This window comes from Loxodonta africana, chromosome 4 (assembly GCF_030014295.1).
Source record: "Loxodonta africana isolate mLoxAfr1 chromosome 4, mLoxAfr1.hap2, whole genome shotgun sequence".
Lineage (NCBI taxonomy): Eukaryota > Metazoa > Chordata > Mammalia > Proboscidea > Elephantidae > Loxodonta > Loxodonta africana.
In genome coordinates this window covers 38552163-38570475 of record NC_087345.1, presented here as the reverse complement: position 1 = coordinate 38570475, position 18313 = coordinate 38552163, and the positions used below count along the sequence as shown (strand labels likewise).

At 38.5% G+C, this 18313-nt stretch overlaps 1 protein-coding gene across 2 annotated transcripts in view; it reads left to right on the top strand.

Moving 5' to 3' along the window:
- The first annotated feature begins 1713 nt into the window (after positions 1–1713).
- Positions 1714–18313, top strand: part of MRPL42 (mitochondrial ribosomal protein L42) — a 38173-nt gene continuing 21573 nt past the window's right edge. The window contains exons 1-4 of one of the 2 annotated variants that reach the window (XM_003405614.4): positions 1714–1815; positions 3413–3575; positions 8649–8712; positions 10339–10423. In XM_003405614.4, the coding sequence (XP_003405662.3) occupies positions 3506–3575; positions 8649–8712; positions 10339–10423 (219 nt within the window). In that variant the 5' untranslated portion in view covers positions 1714–1815; positions 3413–3505. The other variant, XM_023559667.2, reaches the window with a different exon arrangement.

Below are 18313 nucleotides of genomic sequence, written 5' to 3'. Positions count from 1 at the left end.
AACCACTGCACCACCAGGGCACAGTGAGAAAAAGAGAGAAGTACAGATTAACCATTGTCTAATTTTTTTTTAATCTCAGTATGATTGATTAAACCCTGCCTTTCCCCCTTTACTGGAAACCTTGGTGGCATACTGGTTAGGAGCTACATCTGCTAACCAAAAGGTCGTCGTATAGGGTCACTATGAAGAGTTCTACTCTCTCTGTCCTATAGAGTCACACTAGGAGTCAGAATCGATCTACGGCAATGGGTTTTGTTTTTGGCTTTCCCCTTTACTGAGATCAACTGATATCAGGTTACTTCTGGCTTTTTTTTTTCCCCTGGCTTGGCTGCTAATAATTTGGCTCTCCACCCACCTGCAGCCACGAGACCTTTTGAGATTTAAATTACGAGGTAATGGTTTAATGACAATCCTTTTCTAGCAGGGTAAGACAAATTTGCATTGCTATAGAGCAATTTCTGGCAGGCTTTTGAAGTTTAGGTCAGGCTTTTCATGGTTAATCTTTGGTTTAGTAGGATCCCTGGTGGTGCAGTGGTTAAAGCGCTCAGCTGCCAACTGAAAGGTTGGCGGCTGGAACTCACAGTCATTCCTTGCAAGAAAGATGTGGCAATCTGCTTCTGTAAAGATTTACAGCCTTGGAAACCCTATGGGACAGTTCTACTCTGTCTTACGGGGTTGCAATGAATCTACTTCATGTCAATGGGTTTGGTTTGTTTGGTATTTGGTTATGTAGATAAGAAAAAACTTAAAACCAAAGGAAGATGTCTGTTATTAATTTTGTTCTTCAACAAGTGTAGGAGAGAGACATTAAACAAACGATAATGTCAGATAGTGGTAAGTGTTATGAAGGAAAATAAAGGAGGGGATAAGGGTGGCTGAGGCTATTTTAATGGTGTGGTCCTTTCTGAAATGGTTCTTGATCCAGATCTGTTGGCTTTTTGTATATGCCCTGAATTATACTGAGGAACTTCCCTTCTATTCCAGTCTTCCTGAAGGCTTTTTATCAAGAAAGGGTGTTAGATTTTATCAAGTACTTCTACATCCATAGAGATGATCATGGGATTCTTTTCCTTTGTACTACTGATGTGGTGTGTTACATTGGTTGATTTTCTAATGTTGAACCATCTCTAATTCCTGGAAAAAATTCCACTTGGTCATGGTGTATGACTTTTTATGTATGTTGTTGGATTCTATTCACTAGTATTCGTAAGAGATATTGGTCTGTCATTTTCTTTTCTTTTGGTGTCTTCGTCTAGTTTTGGTATCAGGGTTATGCTGGCCAGAAGAGTGAGACCAGAAAGTGCCAAGAATCAGGGATCTTTTCTCCCTCCCAAAATAGAAGGCAAGGTCCAGGATTCTGTACATTTTTTCTCTCCCATAATGGGTAACCTGGGCTTTGATCTCAGAGGGCCTCCTCACCTCATTTCAAAAGCCCAAATCCTAACCCCTCCACTTTTGTTTCCTTGGAATGTCTCTTGCTCTGGGAAATCATGACTCACTCATCAATGAGCGATCTCGCGCTCCTCTGAATATTGGCATAATTTTAAAAAATAATGCTTGTTATAATTTAAGGATGTGTGATTGTGGTCGTAACTTTTTTGGGGGGGGGGTACAACAGGAAACGTTGCCGCCACGCTACTGCAGCTAAAAGCGGAAGAGCGTAGGGTCAGTCCCTACCGTTCCGCGGCACCGGGGCCACTTTCCCGCGGAGACTACACTTCCCAGAGTGCCTCGCGGCCTGGGAAGGGCGCGGGCGGTATCTCGTAGGAGCCGGATTGAGACAAGATGGCGGGTTCCCTGTGAAGAGCTGTCAAGGTAACCGCTTCCCTCTACTCCTCCGGTCGAGTAGTTTTGAGTTGCTGGGCAGGCCCAGAAGGTTTATCGGCAGGTGTCGAGGTCTCCTGCCCGTCGTTCGCGGCAGGAAGAAGCCACCTGCATTCCTCAGGCTCTGTCCGTCCTCCAGAAGAGCCGCTGTATAGTCGCGTGCTTCACGTAGAGTTCTTCTCGTGCCGGGCTGGCTGCCCTGGTGAAGCTGGTGGAGCTCGTGGCTCCAGGGACCTCTCCAGGTCAACGTCTTCCGTGTCTGTCCCTGTGTTCCTGGTAGCCTGTTCCTTAGCCCTTGGACCCTCCGAGACCCCGTAGCTTTTTGCCTCGGGGCTTGAATTCTGGGCCAAGGACCGACCCACTGAAATTGTCTTGGGGGTGGTGTGTGTGGATAATCTGACCCTTCAGCTGGGTGTGCTTGCCTCTGATCTGACCCCCCAGCTGGGTGTGCTTGCCTCTGCAGTGGCCTCGGACAGAGGGGACCTAATGTCCCCCAATATGTTTTGTTCTTGGACTCATAGGCACAAGACATGAGTTTGCGTCCCACCCGTGCCACGCATTAGCAGAATGTTTGACCTCTTAGAGCCTCGGTTTTTAATCTGTGAAATGGAGATGTCTACTTCACAGATTTGTGAAAGTCAGAGCACGTAATATGTCTGAAAACGGGTTGTAAACTAAAAAGCACACTGTATGAACTCAGGTTTAGCAGTGCTAATGTACTGACTGTGCAAGGAACCAGCCCGTATAGTTTAGTCTTGCAAATAAGACTGTATGACATGTGTCCTAATTCTGTTTTATCACTGTCCAAGGAAAGGGAGCAGATAGTCACTAAGGCCAGTTAAGTACAAGGGATGTAACAATGGTTATATGTCGTTTCTTTGCAACGTGGAGGTTGTGATTGTTATCCTCATTTTACCACTGAAGTTTCCAAGTTTTTAAGTGACTGCTTCTAAAGTCCTTGGAAGCAAGCCGTTTAAATTTTGTGTTTTAGTTTCTTCATGAATCAAAATAAAGATACCTCACGGGACTAATATGACTGTAAAATGAAATGGTGGTGAAAGTACCTTGGAAAGTTAAAAGTCTTAATGAAATCTTGAAATTTTATTTGGGACTTTAGTATATTTATATGTGTTCCTCTAAATCAGTGTTTAATAGGCTAATGACAGGCCTTCTTTAATATTTCATTTAATCAGGAACAGAATACTACTTTAAGTGGTGTAATAACTGGTAGGTTGTACGCAGATACACTAGCAATGTAAGAGAGGATGCCCTATGTACTATGTAAGTGAATTTCTCTAAAGGCAATTACACATTTATTGAGTACTTACTAAGTGGAAAGAATAATACTGGGTGCTGAGGAACTTGCATTTGAGAAAAATGATAACAGACATAGCTCTGGGGTTTCTGGTCTTACATTTTGATTATGTTGCTCTTTGTCCTGCTGTTAAATTGAGTGGAAATGTAAAGTTGTTTAAAAGCTTTGCTTCAGGTGGCTTAGTTCTAGGTATTGCTTTCTATCTTATTCTTGTATTAAATATATTGTATCACTTGACCATTGGTAACACTGATTTTTATTTCTCTTAAGCAGGGATGAAAATAGGTGTGCCTAAAAGCAGATTTTAAAAGCAGTTTTCTTCAAAACATCCTTTTTCATACCACATGATAAGCATCTTGATTCATCATGGCAGTAGCAGCAGTAAAACGGGCAGTATCAAACACAACTGTCTTGAAACATTTATTTCCAATTCAAAGTAAGTGATTTGTTTTAATGTTTAAAAAGGGTTTTAAACTTCCAAATATTGTAGGAATACGTATTTATAATAGAAATTTTAAAGCATTTAGTTGTTGATTATACCTTTAGTCGTTGAATATGCCTGTTAATTGCAGGAGTGTTCGTAATAATGGGAAAGCCTAAATGTCTATCAAAAGGGAAATCTTCACTATGAATATCATGCAGCTGTTGTCAACATGCAAAAATCTCAAAATAGAAGAGAAATAAAGCATGTCACAGAACAATATGATCCCGCTTGTTTGATTAAAAGATGATCCACCATATACATATGTATGTGTACAGGTTTATGTATAAATGCAGAGTAAAAAGTCTGGCCTAAACAGTGGTTATCTGTGTAAAGCATGAGTGGAATTTAACTGAGGGCAGGAGTAAGGGTATAGGGGAACTTTCTCTTGTTTGAATCATTCGTACTTAGTATGCTTTCATGTACTTTTTAATAGTTCTTAAAATTAACAAATAAAGGGCAGATTTACAGTCCCAGCTTACGTAAATAATCACTGTTAATATTTTGGCGTATTCTCTTTGTGTTTTTTTTCTACGTACCTAGGTATTTAAAAAAAAAAAAAGTAATTTCTACCTTTCCTAAGAAATTATATGTAGTCTAACATTTTCTTCAAAGCCTATTAATGCATGTTTGATAGTCGAAGCACTGACCCATATTAAAAAAAACAAAACCGTTGCTGTTGAGTGGATTTCCACTCATAGTGATCCTATAGGACCAAGTAGAATAGAGTTTCCAAGGAGCACCTGGAAGATTCAAACTGCCGACCTTTTGTTTAGCAGCCAAAGCACTTAACCACTACACCACCACGGCTTCTTTGACCCATATAAGCAAATAGAATATTAAAATCTTATTTCCCAGCCAAGCGTGCTTTCATTTTCTATTTCCTCTGTCTGTGAACAGTATCTGTGTTCACCATTTCTGAACTAGACATGGTTAGAAGGCTACAATAGATTTGCTTTTTCCTAGTTAATTGTGTCACCCAACTTATTTATGTATCTCTGCCCTGAATTTGATCTATTTCTTTGTGTTGCCTACTTACCACCGTTTGTGATTGGAAGTTTGTTTATTGAGTTGAGGGGAAAGAAGCAGTTTGAAGACTAGGGTAAAAGAAGAGTAATAAGCAAAGGACTTGGGGGGACTTGAGGTAAGGAAAAGATGTTTCACATACCCAGTAAAAACCTTTGTTGAATAGAATTTTCAGAAGTTTGCTCAATCCTATTCTTAAAGGAAGCATTCTGTCACTGCCCTCTTCCCCAGTTCCTGCTTTCTTTTTCTTTAGGGTTCTGAGCATAGCAACATTTGTCATATCATCAACTCAGAATTAACTAATAGAGTAGGAGATTGCTAAGAGACTTTAGTTATAAACTAAAATCAGCGAAAATAAAACTACAGTCAGCTCTTGATTATCTGGGAGCAGTTTTCATTCATTGAGAATTAAGAGAAAGACCCCTACCCTTTGGCTTCCCCTTTGCCCTGACAGGAACCTAGCCCCAAGGCTGATGGGAAGTTTAGGCTATCAGTTTTTACCCAGTCCATGCCCTAAAGAACAATTAGTCCTCAAACACGTTAATCTGAAAACCAGATCTATCTCTAGATAATTGGAAGTTGTCTATACTTTTCCCACTAGATTATACATTTTGTATCACGTCCATCTTATTTTGGTGTCCTTATGCCTCTCATCAAAATAAGTTGTGGTTTTGGTGTTATTAGCGGCAGTCTAGTCCGCCCATGATTCATGGTGACCCCACGAACGAAAGGCTGGCTGGGAATCGGACTGTTGGGATCTGTAGGGTCTTCATTGGCTGAATTTTGGCAGTAGATCATCAGAACTTTCTTCCTAGTCTGTCTTAGTCTGGAAACTGCTGAAACCTGTTCAGCATCATAGCAGTACACAAGCCTCCACTGACAGATGGGGAATAGAACCCAGGTCTCCTGCATGGAAGGTGATAATTCCACCACTGAACCACCAATGCCTCATGGGCCATGTGGTATTACCCTCTTTATAATGGTGAAGGAATTTGAGGTCTCTGGGCCTCAGAAACTTACCCAGGGTCACATATCTGGTAAATGAGAGCTGTGTCCAAAAACTGTCTCCCTGTGTTAGTCCAGTACACTTTCTGCTATATTTCCTTTCCTGTAGGAGCATTTGAAAATTAAGTGGGACCACTTTCAGCTTTTGTTGATCTTATCAAAGTACAATTAAACATGTGCAATAAGAATAGCTCATAAGTTATGGAGAGCTGACTCTCATTGAAATTCTTCTTGACATATTAAATTGCTTTGACTTCATTGTTAACTTTGGCATTATATATTTAGAACTTCTGATTCTTTCACTCCTACAATTTTTCTTTTGGCAAAATGTCAGGTAATGAATTTTTTAGTATTGATTATGAAGAAATTAACATTTTAGAGGCAGCTCAGCAGTCACCTTTTTTAGTTTTTTTTTCATATTTATAGAACATGTTATAATTGTATTATTTTCTGTACAACTGGCTTCGCAGCCATTTTTATGGCATATATTGCCCAACTAACTGAACAATTAAGTTAAAAAAATTTTTTATTGTGCTTTAAGTGCAAGTGTACAAAATGAAGTCAGCCTCTCATACAAAAATTTATGTACACCTTGCTGTATACTCCTAGTTGCTGTCCCCCTAATGAGATAGCACACTCCTTCTTTCCACTCTCTATTTTCATGTCCATTCCGCCAGCACCTGACCCCCTCTGCCCTCTCATCTCTTCTCCAGACAGGAGCTGCCCACATAGTCTCATGTGTCTACTTGATCCAAGAAGCTCACTCCTCACCAGTATCATTTTCTATCCCATAGTCCAGTCCAATCCCTGTCTGGAGAGTTGGCTTTGGGAATGGTTCCTGTCTTGTGCTAACAGAAGGTCTGGGGACCATGACCTCCGGTTTCCGTCTAGTCTCAGACCATTAAGTCTGGTCTTTTTACAAGAACTTGAGGTCTGCATCCCACTACTCTCCTGTTCCCTGAGGGGTTCTCTGTTGTGTTCCCTGTCAGGGCAGTCATCAGTTATAGCTGGGCACCATGTAGCTGTTCTGGTCGCAGGCTGATGTAGTCTCTGGTTTATGTGGCACATTCTGTCTCTTGGACCGGCAATCACTTTTTATTCCTAGGCACTGTGGAAGACATGGTGATAAATAAGGTGTGGCTCCTGGCTGTAAGGAACTTATTTAGACTTATAGATAAAACAGACATATATGGAAATAACCAGAATATGAGGTAGAATATGGGTGCAAACAAATGCCTGTGTAAGTACAGAGTAAAAATTTTACTGAGTTATTCTAGTTGAAATAGAATATAGTTGCCTTGAGTTTTTCCTCCTGCCTATTTATAGAAAACTTAATTCTGTCTATCCTGCCTCTGCCTTCCCACTTTTTTTCTTTTAGTGAACGTGTACATCACCTAGTGATTTCTGTTCAGAGAAAACATTAAAAAAAAAAACCTGATTCATGCATAATTAGGAAGCTCCCTAGCAGTGTTAAACAATAAAAGTATATGTAAATTATTTTTACATTATTCTCTAATTTATCTTACCAAATGCTTTTCTGTATTAGCACAGGTAATTGAGAATTAATAAATCTTTTGAAAGTTAATTTTTTAATTCTTTGTGTTTTGTTATTTTAATATCAATAGAATTTTGAGGTAGACATTTTGCTGAGCAATTTTGCATTGTAACAGTGAATTTTGTTAAGGAATTTTTTATGCTTTAGGGTAAGAATTTATATTCATACCCCTAAATATATATAATCCTTGGGTAGAGGAGAGGTATTCAAAGATGACACACATGAATAACGGATGCAGGAAAAAAAAAAAAGGACTACAAAGAAGACAATAGCAGTGTCATATGAAGTGTAGGTTGGAGGACACGTGAAATAGACAATTCTTTCCCCTGCGATGAGGGTTAGAGAGAAGGAGGATAAAGACTTCCTGGATGAATAGCATTTGACTTTGAAGGATGAATGGTATTTGAACAAAGCTGGGATAGCATTCCATACTAAGGTCGTCATAAAGGGATGGACAGAACAGGTTACTCCATGTAGAAGGACCAAGAGATTCTGTTGAGAGTAGACCCTTGGCTTTAGCCAAGATACCTGCTTTTTTTTTTTTTTAAAAAAAAGCTATATTGCACTGCATTTGAATTTTTTCTAATATTTAAAAAAATATCTTCTCTCTGAACATAGGAGAACCTTTCATGACATTTTTAAAGTAATTATGGCTCTTGAACACCCAGGTATTCCAAAAAAGGAAAATATACTTTGAAAGATGAGCATTTTGATTAAGAAAAGTTAATTTTAAATTCTTTCATATTTTATCATTAAACATTCCCCCTTTGTGAACTATGCACTCCAGCTACACTAACGTTTTTAGAATGTCCATATAGATTTTCTTTCTTACCTCTAGTCCCTGGCCAAGTCCTGGTGGTTCATTGGTTAAGAGCTTAGCTGCAAACCAAAAGGTCAGCAGTTTGAATCCACTAGCTGCTCCTTGGAAACCCTATGGGGCGGTTCTACTCCGTCTGTAGGGTCGCCTATGAGTTGGAACCGACTCAATGGCAATGGGTTTTTGCTTTGGTTTGGTCCTTGGCACCTATACTTCCCTCTGCAAGGAACATTGTACTCATCCCTTGTCAACTCCTACTTACTTCCTCTTCCTCCAGAATAGCTTAGACATCATCTCCTTTGGAAATGCTTTCTTGATTCTCCGCAGTTGTGTTTGGTAGCCTGTCCGCATGCTCCTCTCTTTCCTGTTGCTTATCCATCCTAATAGTGCTTATCCTCTGTATTGGACTTATTTGTTTACTTGCCTCTCTCACTGAACTGTACATACACTCTTTGAGAGCAGGGGCTGGATCTTAATTTGTTGCTGAATCCCTGGCCTCTAGTACAGACCTGGTTCATAAGAAAGACAATAAATATTGGTTGAATGAGTGAAACTAGCTTTACATTTTTGTGAGATCATATGCTGAAGTTTACTAAATCCGTTTTACTGTTTGGGGTCTTTGCAGATGGAGTTTTATATTTTGTGTGTCATAAATCTACATATTCGTCTCTTCCAGATGACTATAATTGGTATGTATTCAAATTCAATTGAAAAAATAACTGTCAGTTAGCTGTCTGAAATGACTTAATTTCTTGTTTTGTGATTTTTTTTCTGATATTCTTTCTTTAATTTTGTTCTAAAAAATTATTTCAATGATCTTATTTACCCAGTATCTGGGTTTATAAGCGTTTTAAATAAAAATCATTATCATTGTGTTTCAGTGAATACTTAATTTGTTGTAAGACATACTGTTAGAGATGATATCTTCATCTTTTCTTCCTAAAGCATGCTTTAGCTTTCATGGAAAAGTTAAACAGTTTTTATAGTTTTGTCTTAGGGCTCACATCTACTAGTTCAAGCAGTTATTTAGCTTAGCTTTTGTTTGACATTGAATGATCCTAAATTACAAATATTTAATTCACTCACCATTTATTTGGTACTTGCTCAACTCCAGTCACTATAGTGAAAATTAGGAACGACATTTGAAAGACATTGTCTTTTTTTTTTCTGTCCCAGTATGTCATATGCAGAAACTAACGTATTTTCTTAATCTATATAGCAAATTTTAGTAAAAATATATACTCTCTTGATGCTAGTTTTAAATTCTAATTGTACATTTAGTAGATGAAAGTGGACTAGGTAACACTTTTTGAACCTGATAAAGATTGAGTCTTTTAAATGTTTTGCATTATATAAAACTCCATCATTCACCAAAATCATTTAATAGATAACAGTATTCACTATAGCCATATTACAGTATTCAACTTTAAAGTCATGGTAAAAAAGCCTCCTGTCTTACTATTCTCTGTTAGCTAAAATATACTTTATAATTAATTGCCAGTCTGGTTCAAGTCTGATTGGCATTAAAATCCAAAAAACTTAATTTTTACAGGCATCTAGAGAACACATAAGTTAGATAAAAGCTGAAAGTTTTGCTTCTTAGAATGCGTATGGATCTAAGAACATTAGCAGTTGTCAGGATCTTTGGAAAACTGGCTTAGTTATTTGGTATCTAAAGGAACAAGATCCAGCCAGAATATTCCTGGAAGAAATGTTTAGAGAAGTGTTACCCAAAATGTGTTTTTCTGAGGAATATTAATGGAGGGAAGGGATAAAATTCAACAGTTTCCAAATTTATTTGATCACAGAACCCTTTCTAAGGCAGGTTTCTCGAAGTTTTACTGTTCTACCGGCGTTTGGAGAAATGCTGCCTTAGAAAAAGTGCTCAGCTACCATCTTTATGACTGGAATTCAGACGATTCTTTACCTGGGAGATTTTGTGCTTTGCTGATCTTCAGCTTTAATAATTCAACTATGTACTGTCCTTTGTGCAGCTTTTTAAAGTCATTTTTTAGACAAGGAAAAGAAGTTCTGACAATACATATGAAAGTCTCTTCCAAAGAGGTTGGTTGGGCTAAAAACAATTAAAAGAGTAATTTGGATAAAATCATGATGGCATAAGGGTTTTTTGTGGGAGTTAAGCTGACTTAGTTTTTGGAGTGATCTGAGTTGTCCCCTATGATATATGGGTATCAGCTTTGCCAGTCCAGTGATACAGTATCTTCTACCCAGGAATTTGTGCTTAATCAGTTTTAGCTCTAAGAATAATCATTCTGCCTTGAATATATAACAGTTTCTAAAATATTCTTTTTTAGCAAGGTAGAGCTTGCTTTGACATCTGATGGCAGGACCATAGTATGCTACCACCCTTCAGTGGACATTCCATATGAACACACAAAAGTATGTATGATAAAATGTCTTGTTTTTAATTTGCTGTTAGAAATGTTTAAGCTTACTTAGAGTTTTCAAAGAGAAGGGAGTAATTGGATTTCTTTAATTTGCCTTTGATCTTTTGGCTTTTAAAAAAAAAATCTTTTTAAAAGCTTTACACAGTGTACAAAGTGAACCATTTAAAGACAATTATTAACATCAATTTTCTGATCTAAAAATCTGGTAGATTTCCGGCTATGCATCAAACACACCAAGTTCGAACTTACTAAACACATTATCCCATTTTACCTCATATTATAATCTAATGAATTATGAAAAACTTGTATTTTAGAGTGCTGCTTCATAACTTTTGTATTGTTAGCTCTGATAACCCTTTTAATGTTTGGTGAATATTTTTGTTGTTGTTAGTTTTTGGAATGGGCCAGCATGGGCATACATTTTAAGTGGACTAGTTTGATTTTTTTCCATATTTCTTTAAAAGCCAGGACACTAAATAGAAGAGGTTTTGGTTTTGATATAGTTTACTTTAGTTTGACTCAAGTCATTTTATTATTTTATATTCTAAATTCTCTCTCCAATTTCTTTAAGCCTTCTGCTATATTTGTGATGTTTGATGTGCTTTTTGAGGAGAAAATAATTAGATAATTTGTTATCATATGGTATATCTCTAGTGATACCTATTTTTCTAAAAATCATCATTGGGAGCCACTGTACTGGTTGATTTGACAAAATAGATCAATGTTCTTTTGCTAATTTTCATTACCCTTTTTAACCTCATCATTTTGTCTGCCTTTTTGTATTCTAGCCAGATATCTTAGGCACTAACCCAATCCCTGTTTCGTTTCATTTATTTGGGCAATATGTAGAAAAATAGGCCTAAGTTACTGACTTTGGGCCTGTAAACCCTTCAGCACACTCTATATTGTGCCTTCTTCTCTGGTTATATGCTTTATCCTTGTTTCAGCAAGGGCTGAAACCAAGAATGCATTCACCAAGAAGCCCAAGACTGCCAGGTCATTTGTCAGCATGCAGACTCTCATCCCCTTAAGGATCTTTACATACTTGAATCTCTCACTTCTCCTACCCCTCCCAGTTTCCACTGTACTTTTTAGAACTTACTATCACTTGTCAGTAAAACCTCTCATAACCTTAACCCCTTTCAGAATACTCCTTTACCTTCTGTCTCTAACAGAAATTTGGCTGCACCTTGGAAACATTGTTTCCCCACTATTCCTCTTAAGTAGTTGTTGTTTTCTCTGCTATACTCTTCTTACCACTGGGCCTAGAGGTGGAGTATGTGTCCCTGTAGCTCGTCTTTGCACTCCCATGCTGATTTCCCTCCTCCCTAAAAATTTCCAGTTCTGTAACTTGTATCATTGAAGTGAATCATCTACTGTCTTTCTTTGCTGCTGTCCTATACCAATGACTAGGTCATTTTTTCTTCCCTCTTCCCTAAAGGTTTTAGGCTCTTTACTCTCCCACTCTGTTTCTGTCTTAATTCTTTGTTATTTTCAGTAACCATGTAGATGATCTGTCAAATACTCTGGCTTCTCACTTGCTGGTCTTGTCTCCCTACCTCAGCCACTCACTCCCATGGTCATACCCTAGAAACTTCATCATTACCAGTAACTGTTCCTCCTTGGTCCCAATCTAAATTTTAAGAATTCCATTAACTAACTACCAATTCCCCCTAGTCTCCCAGCTCCAGGAATTATTCATCCCCTCATTGGAATTTTCATTCATTGATCCAACAACTTTTTCATAGTCCCTCATCTGTGTCTCACATGTTCTGTCTCAGCCTAGATTCTGTGGTCTATCATTATAATCACTCCCTTGTGTATTTGTTCAGCTTTCCTGCCACCTCTCTTTGTTGCTGTCCTGTTGTACCATTGTCTCTTCTCCCACAGGTATTCCTCCCTTTAGTACTTGTGAGTTCACAAATACTCGTTCCACTGGCCGCATACTGGCAGCCCCCGCTGTTCTTCAAAAGCATTAGGCAGGCTCCTGCCTTAGGGCCATTGTATTTCCTGCTTCCTGTGCCTGGAATGCTTTTCCCACCAGAAATCCCCAGGTTGCTCCCTCATCTCCTTTAAGTCTTTCTTCATTTGTCACCTAGTGAGGCGTTGCCATTTAAAGTTGTATCCCTACCCTCATACTCCCTATTCTTCTGTCTTTACTTTTCTCAATTGCTTTTATCATTTCTGGTATATCATATATATATATTTTTGTTTGCTTTCTGTCTCCTACCACTAAAATAGAAGTGCTGTGAGGACAGGGCCATTCTGTTACCTGTTATGTCTTCAGCACCTAGAATAACACCTTGCACTTGATAGGTGAGCAGTAAGTATCTGTTAATTAAATGAAAACATTTGTGGTGCATGGTTAAAGCTCTCAGCTGCGAACCGAAAGGTTGGAAGTTCAAACCCCCAGCCGCTACTCAGGAGCGAGATGTGGCAGTCTGCTTCTGTAAAGATTACAGCCTTGAAAACCCTATAGGGCAGTTCTGCTCTGTTTATAGGGCCACTGTGAGTTGGAATTGACTCGATGGCAGTGGGTTTGGTTTTATTTCCTCTGTGTTAGGGTTAAGAAACGTTCACATGGGGAAGCATGAAAATTTTTTCTTTCTTAAGTAGCAGGTTATAGATTAGAACTGCATAATAAGAATATTTTTTAGAACAGGTCACTGTTATAATATGATGTGTTCTTTCTGAATTTAGATTTACAAATCCCATGGAGATAGTACATAACATTACATAAATATCCTCCAGCATAACTTAAAATGTAGACTTGATTTTCCTCTTTTCTCAAGGAAGTAGGGCTGCAGATTTAGTGGGCTCTTTTTTTTTTTTTTTGATTCTCTAGTCCCTGGAAAGCATATTGCATGCAAAGATCCTGGTCATATGTAGAAATATTAACTGAGATGGGCTTTAAGAAAGTTGAAGTGATTTGCTTCTTTGGTTTTTTAGTAATCCACTCACGTTTGAATCTAAAACATGTTGATTATTTCCCATAAATCCAGGTAAAAAGATACTTCATTCTATTTCTTCCAGATGTGTGTTATATGAAAAGTACTAATATTCTAAAAATGTTTTTCTAGAATTTAGGGTTTTTAGTTTAGGAAAAAAAGAGGCATTACATTAGGGACAAAAAATAAAGATTTGGAAAAATAAAGTAAAAATGTAAGTATTAGGTAAGTCTTTTTAGTAGTTGATTTTAACACATTAAATTCAAATTTTGAAAATCTTAAGAAAAACGAGGGAAATTCGGGGTGACAATTCTGAATGCTTTATAAAGTTGACACTCAGGTTTATTTTGGCTTTTCCTATTTACTGGAACGTTCACATTTTCCTTCCTTGAAGTGTTATCAAGAAGATCAAATACTATCTAAAAATCAATTCTGAATTTGCTCTTGGCATAACTTTGAAGAATTCATTAATCCCGGTGCCTTTTTATCTATGCACCTGGAAAACTATAAAAAAATATATATATATATTATACAAAACAGAATTTATGATAGAGTAGATTAAGCCTGTTTAGGAATAGGAAAACCACCGATCTCTCAGTTTGCAGCTGAGTACTTAACCGGCTTGCTACCAGGACTTCTTTTAACACAGAAGAGGGAGGAGCAAATGTTTTCATTTAATTAAAAAATACTTAGTGCTCACCTGTCAAGTACAAGGTGTTATTCTAGGTGCTGAGGATATAGCAGGGAACAGAATGGCACTGTCCTCATGGCCCTTACGTTTTAGTGGTAGGAAACAGAGCATACAAACACACAAATACACACACACAGGTGTATATATATACACACACACATATATACATACATATATCAGGGTATGAGGGTAGGGATAGAGTGGCCAAGAGAGGCCTTTACTAGATGACAAATGAAGAAAGACGTAAAGGAGATGAGGGAGCAAACTGTGGGGATCGCTGCATAGTAACCTAGAATGGAGAAAAACTGTTTATTGGCTCTAATCATGTTTTTTTAGTACCCCTCAGGGTTTGATAGTAATTTACAAAGATACTTTTTATATATCACTTTGTATGAAAAAGATGACCTTTTAAAACAATTTTAAATATCTAAAGAACACTTTCTCTTTAAAAGAAATTTGTATAACTTTTTCCTGTTTGAGGGCCTAAAAAGAAATGATAATAGCTGCCTACCATTTATTGTACCAGGGACAGCGAAGCATACTATTTATTATTATTATTTTATTGTGCTTTAGGTGAAACTTTACTGAGCAAATTAGTTTCTCATTCAGCAATTTATACACAAATTGTTTTGTGACATTAGTCGCAATCCCCATGATGTGTTAACACTCTCCCCTTCCACACCCTAATTTCCAGTTTTCACCCATCCACTTTTCCTGTTTCCTCCTGCCTTCTCATCATTGCTTTCGGGCAGGTGTTGCTTTTTGGTCTTGTATAAATGATTGAACTAAGAAGCATGTTCCTCACATGTGTTTTTGTTTGTTTTACAGACCTGTCTAATCTTTGGCTGAAGGGTGAACTTTGGGAGTAGCCTCAACTCTGAGTTAAAAGGATGTCTGGGGGCCATAGTCTTAGGGGGTCCTTTCAGTGTCTGTCAGACTAATAAGTCTGGTCTTTTTTTTGTGAATTTGAATTTTGTTTTACATTTGTCCTGAACCATCTATTGTGATCCCTGTCAAAGCAGTTGGTGGTAGTAGCCAGGCACCATCTAGTTCTTTTGGGCTCAGGCTGGTGGAGGCTATGGTACTTGTGGTCTGTTAGTCTTTTGGACTAGTATTTCACTTGTGTCTGTTTTCTTCATTCTCCTTGGCTCCGGGCAGGATGGGACCAGTAGATGTATCTTAAATGGCCTCTCCCAAGCTTTTAAGACCCCAGATGCTACTCACCAAAGTAGAATGTAGAACATTTTCATTATGAACTTTGTTATGACAGTTGACTGAGATGATACCTTCAACCATGGTCCTTAGCCCTCAATGGCCAGCCCCTCAATGTGTTTGGATGTTCTATGAAGCTTCTGTGACTTTGCCTTCATCAAGTTGTGCTGACTTCCTCTATATTGTACACTGTCTTTCCCTTCACCAAAGTTACCGCTTATCTACTATCTAGTTAATGATTTTCCCTCCCCAACCCTCTCTTTCCTCGAGGGAATGGCCACTGAAGGCTAGGAACCATGGTCAAGGGTATCATCTAGGTCAACCGGTGTAACAAAGTTCATAACGAAGATGTTCTGCATTCTACTTTGGTGAGTAGCATCTGGGGTCTTAAAAGCTTGGGAGAGGCCATTTAAGATACATCTACTGGTCCCATCCTGCCCAGAGCCAAGGAGAATGAAGAAAACAGACACAAGTGCAATATTAGTCCAGAGGACTAACAGACCACAAGTACCATAGCCTCCACCAGCCTGCGCCCCGAACTAGTTTCTTTCTGTGTATAAACCTTTTCATGAGTTTTTATAATAGTGGTCTGAAATAGTATTTATCCTTTTGTGATCGACTTATTTCACTCAGCATAATGCCCACTTGATTTATCCATGTGAGGTGTTTCGTTGATTCATCATTGTTCTTTATCGTTGTGTAGTATTCCATTGTGTGTATGTACCATATTTGTTTATCTGTTCATCTGTTGATGGTCACCTGGGTTGTTCCCATTTTTTTGCTATTGTGAATAGTGCCAAGATGAACATGGGTGTGCATATATCTATTTGTGTGATGGCTCTTATTTCTGTAGGTTATATTCCAAGGAGTGAGAATCCTGGATCGTATGGTACTTCTATTTCTAGCTTTTTAAGGAAGTGCCAAATCAATTTCCAAAGTGGTTGTACCATTTTACATTCCCACCAGCAGTGCATAAGTGTTCCAGTCTCTCCACAGCCTCTCCAACATTTATTATTTTGTGTTTTTTGGATTAGTGCCAGCCTTGTTGGGCTTAGATGGTTTCTCATTGTAGTTTTGATTTGCATTTCTCTAATAGCTAATGATCATGAGCATTTTTCATGTATCTGTTAGCTGCCTGAATTTCTTTTTTGGTGAAGTGTCTGTTCATATTCTTTGCTGATTTTTTTTTTTTTAATTGTGCTTTAAGTGAATGTTTACAGCTCAAGTTAGTTTCTCATACAAAAATTTGTACTCACATTGTTATGTGACCCTAGTTGCTCTCTCTATAATGTGACAGCACATTCCTCCTTTCCACCCTGGATTTCATGTGTCCATTCAACCAGCTCCCCCTATCTTCTTATATTGCCTCAGAACAGGAGCTGCCCATTTAGTCTCGTGTATTTACTTGAACTAAGAAGCACACTCTTCATGAGCATCATTTTATGTCTTATAGTCCAGTCTAATCTTTGTCTGAAGAGTTGGCTTCAGGAAGGGTTTTAGTTCTGGGTTAACACAGAGTCGGGGTGTTACCAGTTGCCAATCAGACACAAAGCGTCCTTGTCTTTTCCCAAGTGAGGATACACGCAAAAGATTTTATCTTCTGCAAGCTTTATTTTGCTTGAGTCAAGCAAAAGGGGTCAGCGGGGGACTAAGCCTTTCCAAAAGGCTGATTCTTGAAAAGGGAAGCAAGGCTAGGGCTTATATGGGTTTGGTGGAGACAGTAATGAATATTTAATGGGCTTCTTTCAAGGGGTGGGTACTTCTCAGAATGGTGGTACATGTTAAGTACCTTGCTTGCACATTTGGAGTTCAAAATGGAACCCGCAGATATTCAAGATGGAGTCCTCTCGGCAGCTCTTGGCATCACTTAATGGGATATAGCGCAAGCGCACTGGTCTTTGGCCCTACATCACCATCTTCGGAGGGCTAAGGAAGGTTAAACAGCGGTCACACTTTGTTCTTCTGTGCATGCAGGAGCCTGTAAAGGGGGGAGGGACTAGAAAAACACTAAGAAGGAGATGGTAACTCATGGGTTGATTCAATCTTATGTTGACCGGCTGTGGTTCCTGTTTACCCAACTTCTAGGTGGTAATCTTTTAGCAGCTGTTTTGTTCTGCCAGCAGTTAACCCTATCTGTCTCATGGGGGCCATATCTTCCAGGGTTTCTACACTTTCAGTCAGACCATTAAGTCTGCTCTTTTAACTATAATTTGAGTTACGCATCCCACTTTTCTCCTGCTCATCAGGGGCTCTTTGTTGTGTTCCCTGTCAGGCCTTTGCCCATTTTTTAATTGGGTTATTTGCCTTTTTGTTGTTGAGGTGTTGCTGTATCTTATAGATTTTAGAGATTAGACCCTTATTGGAAAAATTTTTTTCCCAGTCTGTAGGTTGTCTTTTTACTGTTGCGGTGAAATCTTTTGATGAGCGTAAGTGTTTGATTTTTAGGAGCTCCCAGTTATCTAGTTTTGCTTCTGGTGTTTGTGTATTGTCAGTTATGAGTTATATCCTATTTATGCTGTATATTAGGGCCCCTAGCGTTGTCCCTATTTTTTTCTTCCATGACCTTTAACAGCTTTTGATTTTATACTTAGGTTTTTGATCCATTTTGAATTAGTTATTGTGTATGGTGTGATGTATGGTTTCCTTTTCATTTTTTTTACAGAGGGACGTCTAGTACTATTAGTTAAAGAGACTTTTTTCCCCCGTTGAATGAACTTTGGAAATACTTATTATTATTTCACTTAATCTTTATCAAACCCTTATGAGGTAGGTAAGGAGCCCTTGTGGCACAATGGCTAAGTGGTCGGCCGTGAACCAAAAAGTTGACAATTCAAAGCGTCCCAGTAGCTCCATGGGCAGAAAACCTGGCAATCTGCTCCCGTAAAGATTATAGCCTAGAAAACCCTATGGGGGCAGTTCTGCTCTGTTACGTGGGGTCACTGTGAGTTGGAATTGACTCCATGGCACCCAGCAATAACATGAGGTAGGTATTACTCCTCTGATTTTACAGAAAGGGAACCTAAGAGGCTAA